The 27,148-nt window shown below is 40.0% G+C and overlaps 1 protein-coding gene across 1 annotated transcript; it reads right to left on the minus strand.

Moving 5' to 3' along the window:
* Positions 1 to 781: 781 nt before the first annotated feature.
* Positions 782 to 27,148, minus strand: HNRNPLL (heterogeneous nuclear ribonucleoprotein L like). Its single transcript, XM_061989110.1, has 13 exons — positions 26,624 to 27,148; positions 18,371 to 18,489; positions 16,899 to 17,136; positions 12,555 to 12,640; positions 10,198 to 10,294; positions 10,037 to 10,109; positions 6,065 to 6,136; positions 4,255 to 4,472; positions 3,967 to 4,088; positions 3,374 to 3,575; positions 2,519 to 2,576; positions 2,303 to 2,401; positions 782 to 1,569 (listed from the first exon to the last, which is right to left on the minus strand). The coding sequence occupies exons 1-13, from the start codon at positions 26,813 to 26,815 to the stop codon at positions 1,514 to 1,516; spliced, it is 1,632 nt and encodes a 543-aa protein (XP_061845094.1). The 5' UTR covers positions 26,816 to 27,148; the 3' UTR covers positions 782 to 1,513.

The following is a 27,148-nucleotide window of genomic DNA, read 5'->3' on the forward strand; positions in this document are numbered from 1 at the left end:
CAGAACGGGTGAAAAGCCAATCTGTATTTAAGAGACACGTGCAATGCCCACAGTCTGTAAACAGACTGCAACATAATCTCTCAAGGATAAGCATAATGCACAAATGATCTTGCATAAAGGATGGATATGGATAAAACCCACAAAGACAGAACAAAGAACTTGTATGATCAAACGTAAAATATCTGGTAACTCCTCTCTGATCAGTAAGAGCAGAACTGAAAGAAGCCCTTAAAAACACTTTGTTGCAAATTCAGAAAGGGGAAAAAACACAGAGCCTAAGAATACAACAGCTCCCAGACTTCCCTGCTTGGATTCCCATTGCTGGGGGTTTTGCCCCAGTAAGATGAAACTCCAGTTCAAAGGTTTCAAAGTACAGCGACAAAATCATCTTCTCCAAAGTGAAAGATTTCTCACTTCATTAGTTTCACATCATGGAATCAGTCACATTACCCACCTAGATTACCTCAGTTTGAGTGAGAAGCTAGCCAAGTCTATCCACCCTATGAATTCTTGCATGGTCATAACAGATGTACAAGATCAATCAGACAAAAAAACCCCATCAAATTAACTGTCTGGGTGTGAGAGAGTACGGTGGGGCCTGCTTTTTTGTTTTAACTATTTTTACCACCTTGGTTTCTATTGCAATTTTCTCACATATCCAGCTTTTACCATTTAGGATGTCAGAACCACTATTTAAGGGGGAAAGAAAAGGTCAAGAGGATATGTTAAACACCAAAAATTTAAGTTTAAATTATGGAAAATGAGGATGAACACACTGACACAGGCTTGAAATTTTAATTGTTAAAAGGCCCCTACGGTGGGACTAGCTCTAGATGGCATCATGCTAATGCACATGGAAAATAGTTGGTTGTTTTTCTTTAAAAAAAAAACAACCCAAACCACTTTAAATAAGTCTGAATTCACACCATACACAGGTACATACTTAATAACTGTCTGCGTTAGCTTTTTATGAATCATAAATCAAGTATCTACTACTAAAAATCGGTATGTGCAACATTAACCTGAATAAAGCATCTTATAAATACAAGCTTTTTTAGTATTGCAACATACTTCACTACTTAACATACTGAAAAACAAGCTCTACAGTTAAAATTCTGATGAGATAGTTCTATCTGCCAATTAAAGACTACAAATGGAAAAACACTTGCTAATATTTCACATTACCCAAAATGCAAATATATTTCATTTCTGGAAGAAAACAATCTTGTTTATACTACTGGTGCTTCTTTAGACATTTGAAGATACTACACTAACAAAATACAAACTTTGTAATAAGCTTACAACGTGTACTTCTCCGAGGCAAAAAGAAAAAAACCTGGTTTGCCATTTATGAAGGAACATAACATTTATTATAAAACAAGATAAAAGATATTAGACGTTAAATTGAAACAAGGCAACATTAGAACAATCACTTTAGAGCTTTATGAACGAAGTGTAGTTTTAAACTTGCAAAATCAAGGTGAGTGTAGCTCTTAACATGCTGTCCTCTCCTCTATAAATGGGATGACGTAGAGAAGCAAAGCTTCAAGGTATAAGGGTTGGAGCCATCTGTCAGGAGACAACATAGAACAGACTCAGCATGTCATAGAATCATAGAATGGTAGGGTTGGAAGGGACCTTCAGAGATCACCTAGTCCAACCCCACTGCAGAAGGAGGTCCACCTAGATCAGTTTGCATAGGAACATGTCCAGATGGGCCTTGAAGACCTCCAAGGAAGGAGACTCCAAACCCTCCCTGGGCAGCCTGTGCCAGGGCTCCCTCACTCTCCTAGTGCAGAGCTCTCCTGATGATCAAGATCACCTTGCATACTCTGACAAGTTTACTTATTCTGTAGATTCAAGGCTCACACCTTCCCACCTACCCCTCTGGTGGCCTGCAGACACCAGAGGACGTGTTAGGTATCATTACTCAGCTATCAGCATTTTTTTTTAGGTATAAAAACAAAGTGATGGACTTGGTCACAAGAGAACGTCCATAGAATTCCACACGGAGCACTATACACAAGAATGAATTGACCATTATTGTTGGCCCTCCTCCTAGCTGGACTACTGGTAGAAGTGGTTTTCCACAGGCAATTTCAAATACAAAAGGCATAGACATTTAAAGAAGTCAAGACTTAGAATATGTTGTACAGTGTATGTGTACCTACATATTTGTAAAATACAGGGTACATACATATGCAGTTTTTAGCTGCAGATTGAGCTGCTGAAGCCCTTTACAGCAGTATCTACATGAAAGAAACCAAGAAAAAACCCATATAGCACTGTAACACTGGCTTACTTGGGACTCTTATCTGGTAGTGATTAAGTACAGTGAGAGCTTCCACTGCGTCGGTCTTACATTCCCATTCCAACAGACCAGACAGTGTTTTGGCAGAAGCTGTTAAAACAAGAAATACAAAAGGGAAAGAAGGGATCAGTAACATCTCCTGACAGTATATGCTGTTATCAAAACTGGAATTCAAATAACTCCCCAAACAGGTCAAAGTTTACTTACGTTTTGGATCAAACACTTTGTATTTAATAAAGCTGAGAACTTCATGATCCTCACATAACTGTCATAAAAATAAAATAAGAGGTAAAACTCAAGTAAAAATACACATAAACACCTCAGCAAAAGCTCCCAAGTTCCTGGAAGAGGCACACAAAAAGGAAAATACTGACTCTTCAAGTGAGCTTCCAGGAATTTACAGCAAGTCATTGAAAAAAGATGTTTAGATTGGTGACTTTAGAACACAGCTCCATAGTATGCAAAACAAGGCTCCTGTATCTGTGCTGTATCACAATAGACACAATTTTCTAGGCACTAAACTTGTTAAGAGTATTGTTATCACTACCACCTCAAACTAACTATTTACATGAACCCAAGCTCTCCCGACACTCCCATTTCAATAGAGTAGCTCAGAAATTGTTCGTACAAGCACGCCACTCAGGAACCAGAGTTGCCTTTCAGTCAGAGCTTGAAAAAAACATTTTTATTGAACTGAAAGTTCACCTGGGACTGACTGAACTGTGCAAACTATTCCAGGTATATGCTTCTCTCTAGGCAGTAAATATTTTGTGAATTGCAGTCCTAATTTTCCCTGTATTCAGTAAAGCTCCTCATCTTTACTTCCAACATCTCATTTCTCATGTTATTTGCTTCTTTTTGTAAAAAAATGAGAGAATATGTCAGAGTTGTGAAAATATAGCAGCTTCCAAAATGGAGAGGCTACAAACCTATTTTAAAAGGCAGTTTTCTTCCAGTTGCTATGCTGCAACTATCCCAGTTATTTCTTTTTAAAAGTAGCAGAGAGTAAAGCTAGTATAGAAACCCAAAGCACTATATGTCACAGACACTTCAGCTACCTACCTTTACAAATGTTTCTTCAGTTACACACAGGGGAACATTGTAATAATGCAGCACACAAGAGGGTGGTTGGATGATGTTCTTAGATGCTTGGCCAGCACTGGTGAAGCGATTATTCTTACTCATTGCAAAATCCTTGTAACTACTTGTGCCATCCTCCAGTTCAAATATCTGACTTGGAACTACTGAATGTTGCTTGGAAACACTGGGATTTAAGGAGAGACATTGATATAGTTAAAGTTTCATAAATAATTAAGACTTCTATACTTTGCATTCAGATTATTGATCCAACCGGAACAGCTGACATTTCTTTACAACAACTTGAAACAGAAGGAGAACAAGGTGAGTTGGATTTGACACCTTCCTTAAAGAAAGGACTGATAAGACACATTAGGGAATACACTTTGTGAACAGCCAATCCATGAAATGCCCATATGCTTTAGTAATAGAAATAATTTTCTAAATAGTAATCAATAATAATTGCAAATGGATAATTATAACTTCAACAATGATAACAGAACAACAGGATAGTGTCCATTTGCAACCTCATTCCACCTGCACACTGGTAGACTATTAAGGTAATGAAACGTATTTACCAGACATTAAGTCTCTTTCCAAATAACTTGACATTGTTGAGGTGTGTGACAGCTCTTTCCACAGCATATTCATCCCCCATTTCAACCAGTGCCGTGCCTGGAATAGTCTTCATAAATTTCACCTAAGACAGATATGAGGGGAAAAAAAACAATGACATTGCAACAAACAGCCAAATCAAGAGTTTTGTGAGTTATTAGGGATTTTTTTTAAACCACCTCAGTTAGGCTTTTTCCAAAGCAATTAATATGAATATAATAGTTTCCAAGTTCTAATAAATTATGCCTTACCTTCTCAATGTTTCCGTACAAGCAGAACAGGTTGAAGACCCTTGAACAGTTCATCTTTAGCTGATGCAACCCACTAACCATGACAACTGACCCAGAAGGATTTCCACCATGCATGTAAGAAGAGGATGCCTGGGGCAATGGATAAGCAACAAGTTCTGGAGTGTCCCGAGATCCCATTCGATACCGGCTCGGTAGGGGCAACAAAGGACCGTGTGACCCTAAGGAGATGAGAGATCACGCTTTCATATTGTTTGAAACAAGTTTCACTACTCAATCTTGCATTAAAGACCACATACACAATGCACATTTTGTAGAGGGGGGAAGGAACATTACAGTAGTTTCCATTAATTCTTTCTCCAATTAAAAAAATCCCCAAACCCAACTGAACAAAAAACTCCCAGCCAAACAAAACCTCTTACACTCCTTTTAATGTTCCAAGTCTCTTCCTCCATTACTAGACAAGAAGGAAAGAGCTGCTTCATGGTATTTTTTCATACAAGTGAAGAAAGGTATTTCAGTAGTTATAAATAGTCTTTGTATGCCTCCACTATGCAAAATACTTGAAAGTATATCTATCAGAAGAAATATCCTAAATAAACCTTCAGCAGTATTTCCATGTCTACTTATAGAGCCAGGTGTCACCAAGAAATAATATTACAAAGTAGAGAAAACAACCCAAAAGGTTGGAAAAACAGATGAAACAGTTCTTTTTCAGAGACAGGGGATTTAAGTCAAAAGAATGCCTTTCTACAAACAACTCATTAGGAAGAAAGAGGAATACTTAAACCTCTGCATTCAGGTAAAATGAAGCTGTCCTATTTTCCACTATAGAAGTTTCACTGAGATACACTTTTTTTCCCCTTGTAATTAAGAGACATTACTAGTACAAAATACTTCATTGAAACATCAGTATCATGGACCAATGAGAGGATTCCTGTTCTTCCGATACAAAAATAATGTGAAATTCACATAAGCAAGTATAAAAAGAACCTTTTGTCCTTTTTTGTCCATCAAAAGGCAGTAATGAGAGGGAGACAGTGGCATAGGAGACAGACACGTTATTTAAGGTAGAAGGGCTTATCAGAAGAGTGAAAAAAGAACATCAGTGAACACGAGGTGGAACCCAGAAATTCTGGAGATTTGAAGGACCTTTGGAAAAAGTAGGTAGAAGGTCAACCTACAATGTAAAATATCATAAATACATTTGCAAAGGAAGAGGCAATATAAATCACATAACATCTAACAGTCAAGAGTAAATAAATAGAAAAGTCACATCTAACCGAGGACATCACTTTCCCAATCCTGAGGTCTTGCTCTGATACATGAGAGTGACAGCATATCTGCATTTGCAGATAGCACTGGTAAAAACTGCCGCACTTTACAGCACTAATTCAAACAAATAAGTCATTCTTATACAGTCACACAGCTGTACCTTTTCAGAAGGAGCTAAATGAGATGAAACACAGCCCAAAATTCACAGTTGTGCATGCAAGAACATCGGAGTTCTTCATTGCGTCAAACATCACTCAAGCTACGTTGTCATTTTCTAGAAGAAAACTGCTTTCCTAGTACACATGTCATTTTCCCTCCATTGCTAGGATGATAGCAATTTGTAGAGCTGATTTGTAGTGCAGTTCAGATTTCAGTGAACCACCAGGATTTTCAGAGCATGGACTGACAGCAACACACGTACAGCACAATAGTGAACTACTCATCCTGTAGGGATCCACACTTCAGCATTGACTGGATACTTAGAATTCCAAGTAACACGTAAAGAAATCGTAAGCACCTGTCATCCTTTGTTACTTACCATAACCATCATGTCTAAATGATGATGGATGCTCTCCCAAAATAGCTTGCCTCTGGCGGCCCTTCCCTCTGTCTAACATGTGGGAAGGGAAAGAAAACAGTTTAGTATGCACTTGATTTCTCCAGTTAAAACACAAAGCTTCTACTTAAGAAGCAAAACACGTAATTTGAGTCCTTGTTAATTTTACAGTTTCTCATTCATTATATGTCTAAAACCACGAGCTGTAACCCTGGGACACCGAAATTAAAAGATTGCCACCTGTATAACAAATTGCACTTAAGTTGATTGGGGGCAGTGGCCAATGAGAAGATGCAGACATTTAAAGTTTATGGAAATACCCAATAGTTCTCCTAAACAGACACCACACATTAGTATAGATAACACCATACAGCAGGATTTACCTATGTGTCTCTTAAAACAAATTTGAAATGCAGTACTTTTGAAAGACAGTACCTGAATCATAATATTAGCTTCAACAGCAACACATTTTCAAAGTGGGCTTCTTTCAAGAAGTTTCAGCATAAGCCAACAACAACCTGTATTACATGGTTTCATAATCAGTAAACAGAGAGCATTACATATGTGTACATATATATTTACAGAACACCTACTGATTTATGGGTGTGCTGAAAGGATTGTACATTGTTGCATTATCAGCAGCACAGAACAGTTCATTTGAAGAGAAACATCACTGAGTAATGCACTTAAACAACAGTCAATCCTTTAAGAAAACCCAGTTTTCTAGGACATAAAGTTAAGCAAGGGGTCTACATTACTGGAGGAAAGCAGTGCCTCACAGCCAAAGCTGTATTTTCTAATCAGATCCATGCTGCACGACACAGAAAATCTAAAGCTTCCAGATTTCTTTGTGGTAAGCAACAACTGATTTCTCACGATTAAAAAAGCCACACTGAAAAGATGGGGCAGAACATTTATCAGTTCACATCAGGAAATTTAAATATGACTGCTGAAAATGCCACATCCAGCCCAACACAGCTGGCTGTACTTCCCCTGGAAAACAGGAACCATTCACACAACAGTGGGAGATGAAAACACATGTGCTCTTTCTGCTCAGGATTTTGAGGACAGGTTCCAAATCTGGCAATAAAGCTTGAAGAGAGAACAGTGCTGAATGCCTTCAGATAGATAGAAGAAAGATTCCTTTTGTCAAGTCCTGGTTTTCCATCCCTTTTCAGGGAGATTCTGGTTCTTTGCTCTGGAAAGCAAATGCACAGTCCTATCAAGAACTGTGAGTGTTTAAAAGTGCATGCAGTAATCATCTTTCAGAAAAATCGGGTTTATAATTGTGGAGTTAAATCCTCTGAAACTGCACACAGTAATACAGGACCATATTCTTCAAATAAAGAATTCTGGGAGAATATAGTTTGGCAAATACTTCCTCCTCGTGATGGTCTAAGTCCACTGTTCTCGCCTTGCCTCATACTTGTTCCTCCCTTGAACTAAGTCCCTCAATTGTGCCAAGAGAAATATTTGTGCAAACAGACACTGATGAGAACTGATCTGTCTTAAAATAATTCTGAAAGGCAGGATTCATTATAATCTAGTTTAAATTTGGGGGTTGTCAGTTTTGTTTTGTTTTGACTCAGGTCCTTTGAGTCTCATGTATGCTGGCATTAACCACCAAAATGAATGTTCCAAACTACACTTTGAACTTTCTGGCTAAAAGCAAGTAGAATACTAAAAGTCAGGTGTTTTCAGTTCAGCCTAATGCAATATCGCTTCATAGCAGCAGGCACTTGTTAGGAATTTACTAAGGGGAGAAACACTATTGTCAACCTTGTAATTTGTTACCTTAATGAACTAAAAACAGTACTTTGAAAAAAATAAATAGACTGGACACATTGTTACGTGACCTGATGTAGGTGAACCTGCTTTTGCAGGGGGATTGGACCACATGATCTCTAAAGGTCCCTTACAACCCCTACCATTCTATGATTCTATGAAAATGGATTTTCTTGCTAAGATTTGGGGGGGAGGGTATGTGAAATTCTGAAAGGATTTATTAGCATGCCTGTCCTCAGAATGAAATCCCTTTGGGCTAAGATCTTGTTTGGTGTAATCAGTCCAGTTTATATTATGTGCAAAAGCCAGAACAACACTGCTCCAAGAGCAAGTTGAAGCACAAATATGAAAACTCTCTCTCAAAAAAACCCAAAAGAACAGAAAAATCCTAGTTCACTTTATTGACAAAATTACTCTAGATGCCTGCTTTCTCAAGTACATTTCAGTGTTCATTCAACTATTTCTATTCCTGTTTTCTAGACAAATGGATGCAGGTCACAGGCTGCCAAAGTAACAAAAGGAAAACAAAAGAGTAGAGCAAGAGTTCTTGAGAAGGAGCCAGATGTGCCTAAAGTAAGTTTTTCATTTTCCACTGTTTTCTCTAGTTTGGGGAACATTTAGTTGATACAGCCATATCTATGTGCAGACCAATTATGTAATGTAATTAGGTGCACAACATTACAAGTCGGTCTCTGACCACTCCAACGGTCAAAAGACAGAAGGTCAAATTAATTCTTCAGATATTTCAACTTCAAACCTTCAGATTGTTTTCAATGCCCTTCAGTTTCTTCAAAATCCATTCTTTCTTTTAAGGAAATGAGAAACAAATGTTTGAATCTTGATACAAGTAGTCAGGATGTACAAGCTGCAACCAATACTGTAGCTCCCTTGTTAACTTTTTACAAGAACTTCATTTTGAAAATTCAAGCCCTAAGTTTTTAGTTGTACAACAGTTTTACAAGTCCAGTGTCTCTGCAAAATTACTTTGAAAGTGCATATCACTTGAGACAGCCCAAGCCCTTGTTCTCATATAGCCTTTATAAGTAGATACTCTTGGACACATTGTCTTCACTTTTCTAACATCACATTGCACACATTATTGTACATAAGTTACTGAACACTGCACTCCATAGTTACAGATTTATTTTCTTTTTAAATAAACACTTTACAGGAGTTAAGCTACACAGCAGTTTATCTTTACATGTATAGTCATAGTTTCCACTGACATGAGTTAAGCTCTCGTAGTTTTTACAGCTGAGTACTTAAGAGACAATATGCCTGTACCAATTACGAATCTCCCTATTTTAATACTTAAATATAACTGAGGGGACCTATCTGATATTGCACTGCTCAGTTCCAACTATCTCCAGATAAGGATTAAATTTCCCTACTGCTAGACAATATTTACATTGTTGAAACTGAATGTAACTCTCACATACAGCAAATAAGAAGATACAACGTCAATATCAACAAGAGAGGTTCTTAAATTTTGGAAGTTCTCAATTTTTCAGTTATAATTTTAAGGGAAATAAGACCAAGCATACATACAAACTCAAACAGAATGGGTACAGTCTATCATGTTATTCATCCCATACAAATCTGAAGTACTGAAAGTGTCCTCCTTTAAAAACCTTGTGGTGGTGATGCATGCAGTATGCAGACAAGGTGAATTGCAAGTCTGAGTTTTTTCAGAGGGTATTTTTGTTTGTTTGTTTGGGGTTTTTTTTTGCTGATGCCGATGTGGTGCATGATGAAGTGTAGAGTCAGCCTGCTGAAGTCCTCTATCCTTCTTAATGCCTCGTCCAACATAGGGGAAAAAAAAATTATAGAGTCCTTTCCAAGGAGAAGCAGTGTGCAAGTTTGTAGTTTGTAAGGAATAGTCTGTACCAGGTTTCCTCTCCTCCAAAGAGAGAGAGCTGCTTGGAGAAATGCAAGTCCTTGAGAACTGCGAAGGTGCTTGGAGGTGTGGGCTCCTTGTTGAGCTAAGTAGCTCAAGCACACGGCAGTAGGGGGCACTAGGACTCAGGGTTAATTTCCTGGCGTGTGAACACAAGCCTTCAGCAGCACTGGCTGGCTTTGAGAGGACTATTGCCATACAGCCTGACCACGTATAAAGGATTTGCCATTAGTACAGTCAAACATCTACAGCGATAAGGTATGAAAACCTACCTCGTCGGCCCAGATAGGGTTTAGTGTAGTCCCAACTATCGTTGTCGTTTCTAATGACATTAAGTCGAGTTGGCTGTTCAAATAAAGTAAAAGTGGAAAAGGTTAAGTCTTGATTACACACATTTTTCCAGCAAAATTTAAAGAGAAGGTCCAAGCATTACCCTTGCATATTCAATTTTTAGTGTGCAGCATCCTGCATAGATATCTGCTCCGTTGAGTGCAGCCTTCGCCTTCTGGGCGCAAAACACAGATTCAAACATACACATCATGTTAAGGATTTTATTTCCCCAGGGGTCTCATTCCTCTCCCTTTCTTCTCATATGGTTTTATCTTCATAGCCTGCAGATTATTTCACTATTGTATACCCTCCAAGAACTCTACACAGACTTTAATATAAAGTTACCAGCAAGCACATGTGGGTTCAGCTTATGCTAAGCATCCGGTTTTGAGATGTAGGCAGCACATGATGAGACCATTCATAAATTACTAGGTTCTTCAGTGTGGATAATTTAGATGCAAGCTTTGTGCTTTCAGCTCATGCTATTTGAAAGGGGATATTCTGGTGGATTTAGTAACTTGCATCAGAGGACACAAAGAGTTACCGGCAAGTCTAAGGAATACTTGAAAGCAAAGTTCAAGCTGCATCATTTGGGAAGAGATCAGAACTCAGGGGCAGTAAGGTGTGACTTAAAATGATGCATCCCTTCTCACGGCTGGTATTATCTTGAGACTTGTGGCTAGGGAGAATACAAATTCAGTACTTACTTTACAGCAAAAAGGAATAAGAAAGAGCATGCCCTTTTGAGCTTGTTAGCCAAATAAAACCACAGAACTAAGAGGCACTTTGAATGAACAAATAATCGTCTTCCATTAAAAAAATACGACAAGCAGATTGCTTTAAATCCCCCTGTACAAGGCAGATCCATGTATCAGGCCACAACAAGTAGGTTATTTCATATCCTCTACGTACTCCAAGATAGGTTCTATGATGAGCAGAAAAATGTACCCAACTATTGGCACATAACAATCCATGATTTCATAGGTACTCAACAACATACGGTGTCAGAAAGTCTGAACCTTGCAGACCAGACATTCTGCACTATCCTTTGATATAATTTAGTGAAATTTTGCAAGTAGTCTGTATTAATAGTGTATCCTTGTGTTTTAGCCCAACTGCAGCCCAACTTCTTCCCAGGTGATGTAGGCTCATTGCAGAATTTAAAAGGAAGAGAAGTTAAGCTACCCAGATCTCTTAGAAATTTATACTGGCTAAAACTGTGGGAGCACATCTGTAAAAGTGAAGGGTACTGCAATTACCACTGAAATTTTTTAACTTCTCAGGCATGGCTCATGTTGAAGTTCACTTTTCCTCCACCCTTCTCCCCCATGTTCCATACCTACACTGCTGCATTATTAGTTTTCTTTCAAATTGCTGGTTATTTTTGGTTTTAACTAAAGGCACGTTGCAAAATTTAATTCAAAGGACAGAAGCATGGTAGTTTCAAAGTATGTGCAGGATCCACTTCACAACTACCCTAATCTTCCACAAGATGCAGAATAACGTCCAACTGTGCAAGCTATCTGATGCAGACAACACTGCTTACCGCAAACTCGACACACTATCGCAGTAAGTCAAACCACTGTCCGTTAGGACACACAGTTTAAGTCTTCTACACCAACAGCAATTGGTTTGCTTTTATGGATGTTAGGACAATTGGTTTTGCCTGGCAAATCCTCAGTGCAGCCACCAGTTAAATCGTATGATGCACAAATGACTCGCTAACACTGCCTGCCACATCAGTAGCATCTGAAATCACAAAAGAACTTCTCATGTTTTGGTACAATGCTGCCCAGATAACAGCTCAGAAGTGGAAAGTAATCAGTCTCTAGGAAGAGGTCTATCAGAGTTTTATAATCTAAGGCGTAACTGTATCAGACTTTGGACTTTGCAAACCACAGTAACACATTTACAAGTCTGAACATTCATCTCAAGTACAGCTTAATGCTACAAATACAGTAAAGAGGAGGATAACAGAGCAGGAGATCTCCTCAGCAAAGGGGAAACAGGCTAAGGAGGCATAAGTTGGTCTCACGCTTTGTTAAAGTCAGAATGGCAAGACAAACAGTATATATTAGAACTCGAGTCTGAAGAAGTCAAAACTGCACCTCTGCAATCCATTATCTATTTCTTGAGCATTGAGACAAGTAGAAGTCATTAAACTTTTGTGTACAGTGTGTTGTTAAATCTATGATATATTTCATGTCTGCAATTACTAGACATAGGGCCATCTACCAACACGGTTATCAAGACCACTGTTGACAATGTCATTTTCCTATAAAGATGAAGTGTGTAAGTACTATTTTGCCTCACAGACACATGGAAATTAGAAACTAATATGTCTTAGAACTTTTTTAAAGTCTCAAATTTACACAGTATTTTTCTGACAGTCTCATGTTAAATCCCATCTGCAGTGAAGAACCTATAGAGAAAAAAAATAAGCACATTCAAAAAGGATATTCAACCATAGCTTGAATTCCATTTCTCTTGAATATAACAATGCGCTGAACTTTTCCAACAGGGTTGCACACAGTGTACAAGACATCCTAAAGGAAGAAGAAAGATTATTTCAGTCAGATGTGAAAGTTCAGACACTTTAGGTGCACAGAACACTTCTTTGCGTTGGCATTTAATTGCCAGACAGCAAAGAAAAGGCTTGTTAACTTTTCATTTCAAATTTTCCCTACACAATTTATACATTCATGATTAGCATTTTTATTAATTAATATAGTACAGACAGTCAAATCTGAAAGACAGGAAAAAAACTTCTTATAGAAGTACTCATGCAAGCATTAGTTTAACAAGTATCTTCAACTTGCACTGCAGTAGTTTTACCAAAGCAAAGAGAGACAAAGTGATACTGTAGTTAGAGCACGTTTCATTTCACAAGGTTCAAGCAGCTGAGAGTTTTTTTAATTGTTCATGTCCATTTCCAAAAGAGTAACCAGGGGCAGTACACGATGTAAGCTTAGGCAGGTTATCAAAAAGAGAATTTCAACTGTATTCACCTGAATCAAAGACAATGCAAGTGGTTGCTGAACTTCTCCACTTAAGGCAGAGAAAACTTCTGACAGGAAACACTGGATTCATGCAAACCATGTCATGGTTAGCACTCTGTTTTCACCAGCATGTATTATAAGGAACCAATAAAATTGAAGGCCATCTTCAGCACTGTAGGGGAACCAAGCAGTCAAGGAGCAAAGCTCACCTTACTGCATATCGGGCCAGGCTTATGATGTAGTGCCAGGAGTATCCCAAACAACAGTCAATTAAAAATAACAATGGAGACATGGTGGTACCAGAAACTAGTCTCCAGTATGAATCTAGCCAAGAAAAATAGGTTTGTTTTAAAGTGATTATAAACCCACACTTAGAATTTCCAAAACTCAGGCTTGAGAACCTAAACAAACAGGAACTTTAATTTCTTGAAAGTTTACCTGTTAGAACAGGTTAAAACAGCAGAGAGCATGTGAGCTTTACTAGACAGCCAGTTTCATAGCTAAACCTAGAAGCAGCCAAAGGCACCGGTATCTCATGGGAACATTCTGCCACAATCTATTTTTCCCTTCCCTTCTTTATCTCTAAACCAAACACTTCCAACATGCTCACTCCAAGAACTTAGCGTACAACCTCAGGTTTATTTGGGGGATGAGGGAGAAGGGGGAAAGGAAGTGGGTATAGTATTTATTATTATGTTCCACAGAATATCAGAACAATTGGGAGGCAGAGAGGTAGGAGGACATGCTGGATTTTCTTCAAAACAAAACAAACACCCCCCACACATACAGCTGCTTCCCTACAAAAAAAAACCTAGGAGAAGAAGATGTCTTATGGCTGGCTACAGATGCAGTGGTGTAACTTGTGTCTTATATAAAAGCACCAAAAAACCCCCACATAAAAAAAACCCAAAACATCTCATCTCTTTTTTTTTGTCCCAAACAAGAAGAGTCCTGAAAACCTTCTAGTTCCAAGTGACATTAGTTTTCAGGCATATGACTTTCTTTCACAAAAGATTTCTTCATAGTGGTATAGCAGAATAGACAGCAACGACTTCAGCAGCAGGCATCACTTTCAGAAGGTCTGTTTCAACAGACAAACCCCTGACAAAGTTCTGTCCACAGACAAGGAAATGAGGAAACAGAACTTCAAAGAACTATATATGACACTTTAGGAACAGCTTTTTCAAAACACCAACCCCTCCCCCAACATAAACTGGTGGAAATTCAACTAGGAATTAAATACAATTAACTTGCTCTTCACTGTCACATCTCTCTAAAAATTTCTGCTAAGAAAGAAGCAGGTCACAATTGGAATGGAGGAAATGAAGCTAAAATTTTGTTGCAGTTCTTCTACAAGATGTCCTTGAGCAGACCAATTCTTCTGCAAAAACTGTACCTTGTTTTGAAACAAAAGCTCCTAAGAGCTACATAACAGTTTACTGCAGTTATTCAGACTTGCCACTTAAAACTCATTGCATTTTTTCATCTATTTGTCTAACTGCAGTTCAAATATAGGGAGAGAAGTGCTGAGGAGGAAGAGGTGGTGTTGGATTTTGTGGGAGTTTTGGGGGTTTTTTTAACTTAGTTGGTGTTAGATGGGTTTTTTTCTTTCTTTGTTTCATTTTTAAAGATGCAGACATTGCCTGAGGCATTCTTAAATTGTTTATTAACCCACTGGCCAAGTGCAAAATTTATATTTTTCTCCTCACGTTCCTAGCTGTTAGGAGTATAAATTTTCAGTTGCTATGACTCTACTAATCCACCCTGTCTTCTATGAGCTCTGATGCATGCAAGTAATTTTGGAGATCTGTCTGCTTCTAGTGCCCATTGGTATACTCTTAAGAGAAACAGTTGTGGGCTGTGGGAAGAAAGAGGTTGTGGGGATGATGGGGGTGGGTGTTGGTTAGTTCCTCTAAAAAAAGAGATACTGTGCCAGAGGCTTCATCCTCAAAATGTCCATGAAACCAACTCAGAAAGATGCTTCTGCTACCAGTTTAACTCAGCTGCTTCTGCAAGCCAAATTTAAAATGCACAAATGAAATGTAGTTTCCAAAAGTTGTATTATAGCCACATGCAAAGAATGCTTTCATTTAGTCAGTGAATTTGTTCACACAGCTCAAAGCAGGTGTATCTTTCAACACTGATGAAAAAGCAATTCATACCTTGCCATGCTTTTCTATAAAGAAAACTGACAGGAGAAAGAAAATTCATCATCCACTAATGAAACAACAGGCAAAAACCTATCCATATTCATAAGACAGTGGAGCAAAAAGCAGGATAAGGACTTGACTGCTGGAAGTAATTTCAGGAATATTAAGTTTCAGGCAATTTGCTAACACAATATATGGCACATTATACAAAACTCAACACTTGCATCAAGTTCTACAATTTCACACAGCCCAAACACTTTGCTTGATCCATACTATCCTATGTATTTCCCCAAGAACAAATAAATTACGCTTGTATCACAGTATTGAAAGTCTCCTTAAAGCAGCCCTTTGGAAATGTTTCTGAAATATTTCTGTACAATTCAATGTGTACTATAAGATCTCTATGAAAAATATAAGCACTCAGTGCATGAGAAAACATGCATTCTTAAATACCAGTAAAATATATCAGTATCATTAAAAGACATGCACTTGTGCCCTTGTGGCCAAGAAGGCCAATGGCATCCTGGGATGCATCAAGAAGAGTGTGGCCAGCAGGTCAAGGGAGGTTCTTATCCTCTACTCTGCCCTGGTGAGGCCTCATCTGGAGTACTATGTCCAGTTTTGGACAGAGAACTGCTGGAGAGAGTTCAGCACAGGGCCACCAAGATGATCAGGGGACTGGAACATCTTTCATACGAGGAAAGGCTGCGGGAACTGGGGCTGTTTAGTCTGGAGAAGAGGAGACTGAGGGGAGATCTTAGTAACATTTATAAATATCTGAAGGATTGGTGTCAGGAGGTTGGGACATCGCTTTTTCCTATAGTATCTAGCAACAGGACAAGGGGTAATGGGATGAAGCTGGAACACAAAAGTTCCATTTAAACATAAGAAAAAACTATTTTACTGTTCAGGTGAGGGAGCCCTGGCACAGGCTGCCCAGAGGGGTTGTGGAGTCTCCTTCCTTGGAGGTCTTCAAGACCCACCTGGACATGTTCCTATGTGACCTGATCTAGGTGACCCTGCTTCTGCAGGGGGGTTGGACTAGGTGATCTCTAAAGGTCCCTTCCAACCCTACCATTCTATGATTCTATGAAATAGATGGCAATATATTATGATGCAACTCTGTATGTGGTATGGCTTGATATATTGCAAAGTAAAATGAAAAAGCCTAAAGAAAGGTGAGGAAGATTCCATCACTGGAGGGTGATCATCAACACATGAAGGTTTCAAGTTTCCACAAAGGAAATAACTAAGAATAAAAGAATGCAATAAAATAATCCCTCCTATGGGGGGAAAAAAAAGCACTATTTAAACATTTGCCACCCAGAGGCTAAAAGCTAAATAACACTCCTGATGTGGCAACACATTTGGAAATATTTCAGAAGCATTTAGCAACTTAAACGTTTCAAAATCCTGACCATGTCTTCAAATGTATTGCAAAACATGTGTAAAACAATACTGCATCAGCTCGAAAAAACTTCTTCAAAGAACATGCGAGTTACTTCTACGAAGATATTGTCATGCTTTGGTAGGTGAGTTCCTGACTCGAATTAACAGTGTACAATTGTAACAAATAGAACACAATGGAAATAACATAACAGAGATGGCTCCTCCCTGCCTTCTGTTATTTTATTTTTAAAAAAGAAGAAACATACCACTGTAATCGGGTATAGAGGGTTCTGAATTGACAACAGAAGAACTTTATTTCCTCCAGATGGATCATCAGTGTTTCCTGGTCGAGTAATCCTCTTACTCGTGGAGTAGTTGAAAAAAGCTTGCTGCCCAGCAATGTACACAGGCTCATCTGCTGCAAATGTTACACATTTCTTCGCACTTTCTACGTTTTCAAACTCCACCAAAGCCTGGCGCTTAAATGGCATCATCATGACATAGCTGGCAAAAGAAATAGTACATTAAGTTCTCCTGTGTGCTTACTTGACGACTCCAAAGTCTTGTATCTGACATATAGGATGTGTTTTTTCTGAATGATTCCTAACAAGGATGTAAGAGGAAGGTATGACTCCCCACTTGTGCTTCCCAAACCTGGTCAGCACATTTCCAAAGCATTTGTACAAAACAAAGAAATGCAGCTGTAAGATAAAGAAATAATAAGCAGTTGTTCTCCTGGAAAAAAAAAATAGCCTAATGTATAAAGACATTCAACCAATACAACAGATAACCATTTACTCACTAGGACCAAAATGTAAAGGATCACAGTAAATGCACATTATAAAACACATTCAAAGTTGACACATGAAGCATCTTTGCTGTTGCTACCAAATTTAAAATACTATTTCTGCCACAAAGCTACCTCAGAGGAAATAAACAGAAGTATTCCAGTTAACCAAATCCAGACAAAAACTGGAGAAGCTTTGTCAGCTTATTAAGCTTTTGAAAAGTAAAACTCTCAGGCTAAAATTTACCATTTTGTATTCCTGAACAAGCTTGTGCTCACTTCATTCTATTTATTTAAGATGGTGGTGCAAGTATAATTCAATTACTTGAAAATTAAAGCAGTGAAAAACACCACTGTGATATTTTCAAAACCCTATTTGACTTCAATACACACATTGACTTGAAAATAAATGCACATTTCCAAAAAGAAGCACCCAAAACATAGAGTAAGCTGTCTATACTCATTCACCTTTACTATTTTATTCACAGATCAGTAATCTTTAGGCCATCTGACCTTCAAAGGTGCCTTCTCTGAATAACCATCTCATTCTAAAGGTCATACCATATGACTCCTTCCATATGACACTATAGGAAAAAGCATCATCTGCTCTGTGGCCCATCCTTGCTTTTAGTACATTCACATATATCAAGTCAACCATCCCCACGCTGTTCTGCAATTCAGTTTAGTTACAGATCATATTAAGGCCAGGACTAGCTGTGCTGCTCAAGACTGACAGTAGACACTAGGGCGTGCAGACAGTGAAACTCTGCTTGATCTCACTTTCCATGTACAGAAACACAATCTTCACACAGCTAGAAAACCTTCATACTTTACTATTCACTAAGCTCTGGCTTGCAAATGGCTATCATAATGTATTTAAAGATGTACAAGAGACATTTAAATAATACTCCCGTCTTATTCAGAGACATTACTTTATCCTGCTTGACATACCATATGGTTCCAAACTTTTCAAGAGCTTCTACGAGATCTGCTTCCACAACTGATTCACACAGCCCTCGGACATGGACGACAGGAGAAACGGAGACTTTGTGGTGACTTCCCCCAGCATCCTAGCAAAAAAATGACATTTCAGAATTCAGCACAGAACAAGGAATATTGCCATCGTGAACTACAATTAAATACTTGGCAGACATTACATTTACTCCGGAAGCAGCCATCTAAATGTACAAATCAAAGATATCTTAAATAATTTAACTTTTCTTTCCAAACAGATTGCAAAGTTCAGTTGCTGAAGTCTACTTAAAATAAAATGCTTTGCAGATTTAATCAATGTTTGGAGAGGCAAGGTTTTTCTAATATATATTAAAAAAACCTATTTAACACTTGTTTGACTTGCAGGAGGTGTTGAACCCTATTTAATAAAAGTAAAAAAGATAATAAAATCCTTGGACTTGCCCAATAGCTCAAATACTTTCTGTTTGTTAATGTCAAAGTTTGTTTGAGACAGGCTGGGGGGATAAAAAAGTAAGAACAAGGGCCACCAGTAAATGGAATGAAAGATTATTTTTCTAATGTATGCAGAGCTGTATCCTACAATGTAAGACAACGCCAGCACCATACCCTACTTGAAATAAACCCAACCTCCCCTCTAAGCTCTCTTCATACATATTTTAAACACCTGCAGTTTCTGTACAGACGGGCATGCTCTCTATTTTCACCCCAAGCTTCAAACCCTTTAACAGATTCAGCCATTAGAACACAGAATTCTCACTAGGAATGTTTTTCAGAGCTACTGTTCTGACTTCAGATACTCTCAGTTCCGTGTGACTGAAGAACTCGGGTTGCAATCAGCTCATCTTTCCATGCAAAGCCTGAAGTAGGGCTGGAATTTAACTTTATATATTCTAAGACGTGAGGGTAAAAAATGGAAGTAAATGATCCGAGCCAATAATGAGAGATAAACAAAGAAAGATTAGAGATAATTAAGGGCACACCAAAATGTACTGTAATTACCAGCACCCAAATTTAACACATGTGACAGCAATGTAAAGTTGATATATTCGAATTCAGCAGCTATATCATGTGTTTGACCTCGATGATCAAGTTTGACTGATTTTTCACTTTTTCAGAAGTAGGAGTATAGCATATTCTGGAACTAAAGAGAGATTCTCACTAGTAGCACAAAGGAGCATTCAGTTCCAGTAGTTAAGTAACCACAAAGATGCTACTAGTGCTCCAGACATTCCTCTCTCCTGTTGAGCAACAGATTCAAGGAAAAAACACATTCTAGATAACTCCAAATCGAGTCTCATGCGTTTAATTCTTGTGTTCCACACACAGCTCTTGCAAAACAATTATGTATTTTTGCTTTAAATCGAGGATTTGACCATCCCGTTTGAAACAAAAGCCAGCGCTTCAGATTTCATCAGACATCAGAACAATCTGCTGTGTAATTTTTTAAAGCTTAGTTTACATGTTGTTTGCCATGACAGCAGTTTAAGTGGCAACACATTTCTTTGAATAAGAGATGTGACAATTGTGGGAAAACACCAGTAGTGATATTTGCATAAGATAACATGTATCTTGAATTATCTTGCTACAGTGGTAGGAGTGATTAAAGTAGTCACAAAAGGTTAATACTTTGAACTGCAATACCTTGGCAATTGCAGAAGGAACAGAACTACACAGAGGTTTTTGTCACCAGCCTTCATGTTCTTTACCCACATACACACTATCAAAGCTGAAGGAAGCATCTAAGGAAATTGTCAAAAGAAATCTAACAATAGTTACTGTTTTTTCCTCCGAAGTCTATTACTCTAAGGTAATAGACTCTAAGGTGTTGAGATAGCAGGCACCTTTATTTAGGCTATAGAACAACCTAAAGTTATGAAATCAATTATTCATTGCCCTGCATACTTGTTACTATGTTAAGATCCCAGTTAATGCCAAGGGTATGCGTTTTCTTTTGTTTTCCTGTCTTTAATGCATTCAAGAAATCACACCTAAAAGTATTTCTGTCTAATCACGTGGCAAATATAAGCAATAATTTTCTCTCTGAAGCAAAGACTCACTACCAAGAGCCAGCTTACTTAATTAGCACCCACATACATCAAGTCAAGCTTTTCAGAGAGCAGATCATAATGGGACAGTGTTTCTCTGCCTGTACTTCCCAGTTCAATCTTCCATCACAGTTTCACTTCATGTTTCCCTGACACACACATCCCTTTGTATTTTTCAGTGTTAGCAGCCCATTTAAGCTTCCATCCTGAAGATATAAATCTTTCTGATAGCAGATACACTCAAACATTAAGGCTTTCATACCAAGCAAATCCATTACACACAAGGTCCATGCACACATGCAGATGCCTGCATTTCTGCCGCTGGAATTGCTCTCAGAACCATCAGCAAAGACAAATTCTGCTTTCCTTTGTAGTTAAAGCAATGCTTGGCTCTCCAAGCCGAATTTCCTTCTCCCATAACACCACATAGGGTGTTACAACATCTTTTAATAGATTGTTGCACAGTAAGAGATTTAGCAAGAAGTCGTAACACTGCTGCTACTGCAGTAACTTGTGCAGAAGCTCAAGGAACACAGAATCGTAACTGAATTGGCTTGTCGTGAATTTAAAGTTTCCACGTTGCACTTCAGAAACTAATTTATACAAATAAAACTGAGGTCATAAATGGCCAAATCAGAGGGCCTGGGCTTTACTCAAAATAGTTTTCTGACCAGCAGCAGTGAAGAGCAGCACAAGAACTGAGCGTAAGTCACTGCTGAGCCAGGGAGCCCTAAGCTAATGTTCACAGAGCATATTGGTGAAAGGCACCAACAAGTGTTACAGGCATATGTCTGAGGGCACAAAAGTCTTCACCAAGGGCAGACATGCATATTACTGTCAAACAGGTTTTGCAGCTACCAAGCTGCAGGATCAAGCAAGTCTAGAACGACCCTTGATTTTTGTCTAAAAGGAGAAATTAAACCACTAGACCACATGAAAAATCAAATGTGTCTGTAAATGTAAAGCATCTCCACAGCTAAGGTCAGAACATACACAGATCATTCAACTGCTGCCAGAATTTCTTCCCAGAGATGAAAAACTAAGAATTTTGACCAAGATCTCACAGTCACCATATCTTGAAAACTACACATGCTTCAGTTGGCAAACAGATGAAGGTTTCACCAAAGCATCTGCTCACATACAGATTAAAAACCACACCAGTATTTCTCTGCTTACAAAGGAGTCCTTTAGTAACTCCAGCAGGAAAGCCCCATGCAAAACTCCAACACAACGCTTGCACTCCACTAAAGCCAGAACAGACTAGGTAATGCTGCTGCTGCCCCCGTTAACATACGTGGCTTATATGTTTTCAAAAGCTCAGTAACAATTACTTGAAGAAACATTAGCTGGACAGAAAATGCAATTAGTAAATAGATAATGGAAAGAGACTTCCTTTCCAAGCACTGGAGACCAGTAACAAGGATAGAAATGGTTTCCCACAAGAAAGAAACTAGGAACATAAAAAAGTATAACAACACTGATAGCCAGCTTCTGTAGAGAGCCGAGATACAAAGGGAAGTGCTGACATAACCAAGTACCACAAACAAGTTGCTTCACATACATAAGACTGCAACAGAAGCAACTTCAAAGCATGGCTGTAGCATTTTAACACCCATTCTTCGGTGACCTAAGGAGCTCTAGACAACATTTTAAAATAGATGACTTGTTTCTTGCTAACAAACTATGATTTGCCATTACAAAAACGAAATAAGTTGTGATGATCTCTAGGATGATCCCTCCCTTGCTCACCAATTCCAGATAAGAGAATTTTTCACCAACTGTCTGCACATAAATCCATCCTTTACCCTGCCTCCACACACTTTCCAGTCAGCACGTTCACCTTAGTTCTGTTAGCTTGTACTACCTTTTTCAGACCATCTGCTCCTTTACTGTTTCTCTGCTTACTTCTTCCATCTCTCTTTTTCTCCTTACTGAGGAAGGCTGGCACTCCTCCTTCATATTCTCTCTCCCGCATATTTACATATACTGTTATTTTATTTCTCACCATTCAGATTATCTTTTTTACTCTCAAGTTTCTCCTCTTGCTATATCACTCTTAAATGCTCTAAAATTGTTTTTACAAATAGGACAGAACTGGGGAGGAAAGCCCCAAAAGGTTGCTTATTAGGTATGTTAAGTGCCCAAAACCTCAGCAATGCCTGTGGACTGATCTGCATCCAACTTGCCGTGCAGGATGTCAAGGGTAGCTTTTTTTACCACACCATAAAGACAAGGTGAGGATGCACAACACATTCCTCAATAATCTCAGCTCTGCTCACTGGGGATGGTCTGATGAGGAAAGGTTTTCATAATCAGATATGCAACATTTCCTGCACACTCTTCAGCTCCCAGTTGTACAACAAGATGGTGGCGCTACTTTCAGCGGTTTGCCCTACCATACATCATCCCTGCTGATCACACCTCCTTGAATTGAGCAGTCTCTTTCCTACAGAGGTACAGGAGACATCTCTCTCTCTGAATCACCTGGAACTCCTGTAGCTTTGCAGCAACGACATTATTTCCAGTACACAGTGAAGTATGATAGTGTATCTGAAGAACCAAGCAAATAAGATAACGTTACGGTACCATGGCAGCAGAAGAATATACCAACTTTGTGTATCCTAGATTGTTGTTGTTATTGGTTGCTTGGTTTGGGGGGCTGAGGGACACTATGGTGGTATGGTTAAATCACACCCCATTATCTAGAAGGCTACTAGGCAATCATCTCTTTTGTTTAATGCATATCTCTTCCTAGTACTCCTTACAATCGGGTCCTTTCAATTAGAACTGCTAGAGAGCAAAATATCTGCATTCTGTCCCCTTCTGCTAATTCTGAATCTGCCCTGAAGTGGTCAGGCAGTTAGGCAGTTAGATCATCCTTGTAGCTTTCTTTCAACTGAAATACTCTATTTTCCTCTCTACTCAGCATAATCTGAGTATCTCTTTAAAAAAAACCCAACCAGCCATCCGAAGCAAAACCGCACATAACACACAGCATCATCAGGACATTCAACCCGAGGTGCTGCAAGAAGTAGCTCAAAGGTAACAGTTACTTTTTTTGGTAGAGGATGATTTACATTTACTCCATAACCAATGCATAGGATGTACTTCATTTAAGAAATGCATAGATGAACAAGTCACTGCAAAACAGGTCAAGATGTGAGGTCTCTGCCATCTAGTTACTGTTACCACAACTGCCTGTGACAGACACAAAGCCATTGAGTTGCAAAGGGAGCTGTTTTCCATTTACCACAAAGCAAGAACTCTGCCCACCAGAAGTTACAGCAGAGTAACTGAGAAGCTGCAAGTTCACATTCCAATCTTGCCTTGCAGTAGCTTGTAGTTACATTCATGTATTTAGACAGCATATCTCAGTTATCCTACTGAAAATACAGGCTGTATTAATGCAAGATTAATGGATAAAACTGAAATTTAAGGGAGGGAGGAGGGATGGAGCTTGAAAGGCCCTCCAGACACCTTCAAACACAGCTCCTACATTCTCTCAGTGCTCTGACACTCTGCTACACCACAGTTCTGACTCCTCTGCCGAGGCTTCACCACCACTCAACATTGTCTCTGAAAGTCATTTTCCCAAACTCTCTCCCACAGAATATTTCTCCAAAACCATTTCCTGCTGCCTCTGGTCAACATTCTGGTCTGTTCTTGGCTCTCCATGCTCCTCAGCCCTGAGGCATGAAGATGAGGGTTCACCTTTGGCGTATGAGAAGTATCATACAGAAGTGGGGAAACAGGAAAAAGAAAAGCAAAATGTTAGGTTTCTCTATGTGGATCTCATATACAGGCTTCTAGGCACCCATTTGAAAAAATAAAAATCAAAACTGAAGAGGCACAAAGACTTATTTGACCCAATGAAGCAACCCCAGAGGAACAGGATAATAAACAGCCCAGTAGGTAGACCCCACCAACCCACTAGCAAGGTCCTACTACAAAACAACTTTTATGCAAAGACAGGATATAATCCATAGAGTGTACAGAGTTCACTGATATTCCAGAAGGCATGTTAAGGAACAAAAAAATCCAACACTGAGGCTACCAGACTCCTACCACTATTTTTATCCCAGTTACCCATTTTCTCATTTCTAATTCCCCATTCCCTATAGTTCCTCCTTCTTCATGTTCACTTACTCTTTTTCTGCTCTCTTCTGAGCAACCCAGGATACTTATATTTCTTCACTCCTCTCAACCTACCTTCATCTTTTATAAGCCAACTTTTATAAGCCAAGAACCTCTCCTTGGAGAGAAATGCATAAGATATGCCATGGAATAAACATTTCCTGTGCACAAAAAACAAACTCTAAAGTTCATATTAAATAACTCTAATTAGCAGATGTTGGCATTTTGCTATTTAGAACCTCACAAAAAATTACTAACAAAAATGTTCAGTATTTTTTTTCATATACCTTCTTTATGTTATAGGTTATTCTTAAGAAATCAGTTTGATCTCTATTATCAAGACAACTTTTGCCTCTCCAATAGTGGACCTGTGAATACAGCTGTCATTATCAGAATCTGTGACCACGCTATCTCCTTGAGGCATGCCGCCACTGACACAACAAGCTGCCTAAAAATCCTCATGTTCTTGACTACACACTTATTTCAGTTTCTTTAGTCATGAGATTGAGCACATGCCATTCTTGAAATCCAAAATGTAAAGTTACAGACACACTCTGTGCTCCCATTATTTACAGAGGCTGGGCTGTGCCTCCTGCACATTAACTGAGATAGTGAGGTCAATGTGAAGACAAAGAAACCAGAATGAAGGAAAAAAGAATGAGAAAAAAAGAGTAACAGCTATCTGATTTCATAAAATACTGCAGAAAACATGAAAGCCAAGAGCAGTATTTTGTTCCTTCTTGAAGCACTGTGTAATGTCCAGCTCTCATACATGACAAAGTTTCAACACAACTTAAGCAAGTAGAGGGATTTAATTCAGAGTCGGCCTTTAAGACAGAGCACACTGCTAAGCATTGTGTCTTGACAAGGCTCTGTTACAAGAGACTATAGACTTAAAAAAGTTCTCTCCAGAGATGTACCTTAGGTGCAGTTTATCAAGGAACTGTTGTACTAATTTAACAACTCTCCGTCAAGAAGTTTAACTGATGTAGAGATGGTAACAGCAAATGCTCCCTCAGCAACTGATCCCAGTGCTAAGTCCATTTTAAGAAAGTCTTCCAAATGTCAAGGTCTGCCATTAAATCAATGTTTTCTTGATCTTGGTTTTTCAATTAAGAAACAGAAAGATCGATCAAGAAGAAACATAGTTACACTCAACTAGACAATTAGTTAGCTGAGAAATCAAACAGTAGACACAAAAGTAATGTCAGTCCAAATTTACGGGCTGAGGACTATCTTGATACTTAGATATAAATTCATGACAAATAAAAGGTACACAGGAGAAAATTTAGTAAGGCAGCGTGCATTGTTCATGGAGGAGGGAGAGAGCAGAAATACCGATGAATTTTAAGCAGAAGGCAATTATTTATGATCAGCCTTATCGCCGTATGCTGCCAGACACAAAGGTAAAATAGAAGGATGGAAGAAACCCTCTGCCTCGCTTTCTTCCCCCGCTCGACGTTTCTATAGTTACACTCAGCAACAGGGCAAGCACAAAACTTGTAATGGCAATATCCCAAAAGGCAACAAGCTGCCCACGGAACAGAGGCAATCTCTGAACTGCAAAATCCAAATCACGCCGCATGTAGCAGACTGCAAGCTCAGTCCCTCAGGCAACTACGGCGAGAAACAAACAGCCGCGCACCCCGAGCACGCCCGCCGCAGGGAGAAGAGGGAGAAAAGGGAGGACAGGACCCAGCCCGCTTCCCTCCTCGCCTCTCCCGCCCTCGACCACGGTGTGAGGGGAAGCTCACCCCTACCGGAAGCGCCTCCATGCCCGAGGGAGAGGGCAGGCGGGCCCCAGCCTTGGGAAGGCCGCACGGCCGCGGCTCCCACCACCGCACCTCCCGCCCCGCTCCCGCCACGCCGTAGGGGAGCGGGGAAAGGCCTTCCCCCCGCTCCGGTAAACAGAAGATTGGGGGGAGGGGGGGTGTTACGCGCCCGGCCCCGGGGGAGGGGGCGTGCGGTGGGCGCCTGGCAGGCCCCCTCCCCGCGGCCGGCATCCCGACGCCAAGCGGTCCCACCCCGCCGGCCCCCGCGCGTTCCTCACCCCGCCCGAGAAGCCCCCTCCGCGCGGCGCGGGGGGCTTGTCCCGCCGGCTCTCGCTCTCCTCCGCGCCGCTATACTCGATCTCGCCTTCTTCGGCAGCGGCGCTGGGCTTCAGCCGCTTGGCCTGGCTCTCGTAGGCGCCGTCCTCCTCCTCCTCCTCCTCGTATCGCTCTCCAGACGACGGCGACGACATGGCCGCGAGAGGGAAAGTACAGCCCTGGCTACCAGCGGCGGGCGAGAAGGCGGCTGGGGAGCGAGGGCGAAACCTGACAGTAGCAACGAGCCCGAAAGATGCTCTACGCTCCGTCTGTCCCTACCACACACACAGACACACACACACAGACCGTCCCCCCTCCCCGCTCCGGGAGCGGGTCACGCCTCCGCGGCGGTCACCGGCTCCACGATTGGCTCCGAGTCGGGGAGGGGGCGAAGACGCCGCGGCCATGGGCCAGCGGGCACGTCCGTCGGGGGCCGCCGACGCGGCGACTGGCGGGAGAGCGCGGCCGTCACCGCCCCCTCCCTCCCT

The sequence above is a fragment of the Colius striatus genome, chromosome 2 (assembly GCF_028858725.1).
Source record: "Colius striatus isolate bColStr4 chromosome 2, bColStr4.1.hap1, whole genome shotgun sequence".
Taxonomy (NCBI): domain Eukaryota; kingdom Metazoa; phylum Chordata; class Aves; order Coliiformes; family Coliidae; genus Colius; species Colius striatus.

Bases quoted from the DNA above. Each gene is read 5' to 3' on its own strand.
- HNRNPLL (XM_061989110.1), bottom strand. From the start codon at position 26,815: ATGTCGTCGCCGTCGTCTGGAGAGCGATACGAGGAGGAGGAGGAGGAG. The intron at 12,641-16,898 runs GTATGTTTCTTC...TTCTTCCTTTAG, and splicing joins CTCTATACCCGATTACAGTG to GATGTCTTGTACACTGTGTG. The intron at 10,110-10,197 runs GTAATGCTTGGA...TTATTTGAACAG, and splicing joins TAAAAATTGAATATGCAAGG to CCAACTCGACTTAATGTCAT.